Genomic DNA, 703 nt, shown 5'->3' on the forward strand with positions numbered 1-703 from the left:
GGGGAAAAGTGAGGGAAAATGAGGGGAAAAGTGGGAATTTGAGGGAATAACAAGAGCTTGGGGAGATTTTGAGGGAAAAATGGGGGATTTTTCGGGAAAAAAGAGGGAATTTGGAAGGAAAAGAGGGGATTTGAGGGTGGTGATGACACTGCTGCTGTGGATGGGGAAACGCTGGGAAAAGTGAGGGAGAATGAGGGAAAAAGTGAGGAAAAATGGGGGAAAAGTGGGAATTTGAGGGAATAACGAGGGTGTGGGGGGAAAAAATGGGGGATTTTCCGGAAAAAAGAGGGAATTTGGAAGGAAAAGAGGGGGTTTGAGGGTGGCGATGACGCTGCCGCTGTGGATGGGGAAACCCGGGGAAAAGTGAGGGAAAATGGGGGGGAAAGGGGGGGGAAAAGAGGGGAAGGGGAATTTTTCAGGGAAAAAGAGGGATTTTGGGAAGGAAAAGGGGGGGTTTGAGGGTGGTGATGACGCTGCCGCTGTGGATCGGGAAACCCGGGGAAAAGTGAGGAAAAACAAGGGGAAAAGTGAGGGAAAATGAGGGAAAAAGTGGGAATTTGAGGGAATAACGAGGGTTGGGGGGGATGAGGAGGGGTTTTGGGGGAAAAAAAGGGTGATTTTTTTGGGGAAAAAGAGGGATTTTGGAAGGAAAAGGGGGGATTTGAGGGTGGTGATGACGCTGCCGCTGTGGGTTGGGAAACCT

General features: G+C 50.2%; 1 protein-coding gene and 1 long non-coding RNA gene across 2 annotated transcripts in view; one reads left to right on the top strand and one right to left on the bottom strand.

The window, feature by feature from the left end:
* Positions 1-260: 260 nt before the first annotated feature.
* The window catches only part of SGF29 (SAGA complex associated factor 29), a 4,478-nt gene continuing 4,035 nt past the window's right edge, over positions 261-703 (top strand). The window contains exon 1 of the mRNA XM_017740603.1: positions 261-363. Coding sequence (XP_017596092.1) covers positions 326-363 — 38 coding nt within the window. The 5' untranslated portion in view covers positions 261-325. The remainder of the gene's footprint in view (positions 364-703) is intronic.
* The window catches only part of LOC108448269, a 2,115-nt gene continuing 2,037 nt past the window's right edge, over positions 626-703 (bottom strand). Inside the window, exon 2 of the long non-coding RNA XR_001864105.1 lies at positions 626-701. This is a non-coding gene — a long non-coding RNA (uncharacterized LOC108448269). The remainder of the gene's footprint in view (positions 702-703) is intronic.

This window comes from Corvus brachyrhynchos, unplaced genomic scaffold (assembly GCF_000691975.1).
Source record: "Corvus brachyrhynchos isolate BGI_N302 unplaced genomic scaffold, ASM69197v1 scaffold528, whole genome shotgun sequence".
NCBI classification, from domain to species: Eukaryota; Metazoa; Chordata; class Aves; order Passeriformes; family Corvidae; genus Corvus; species Corvus brachyrhynchos.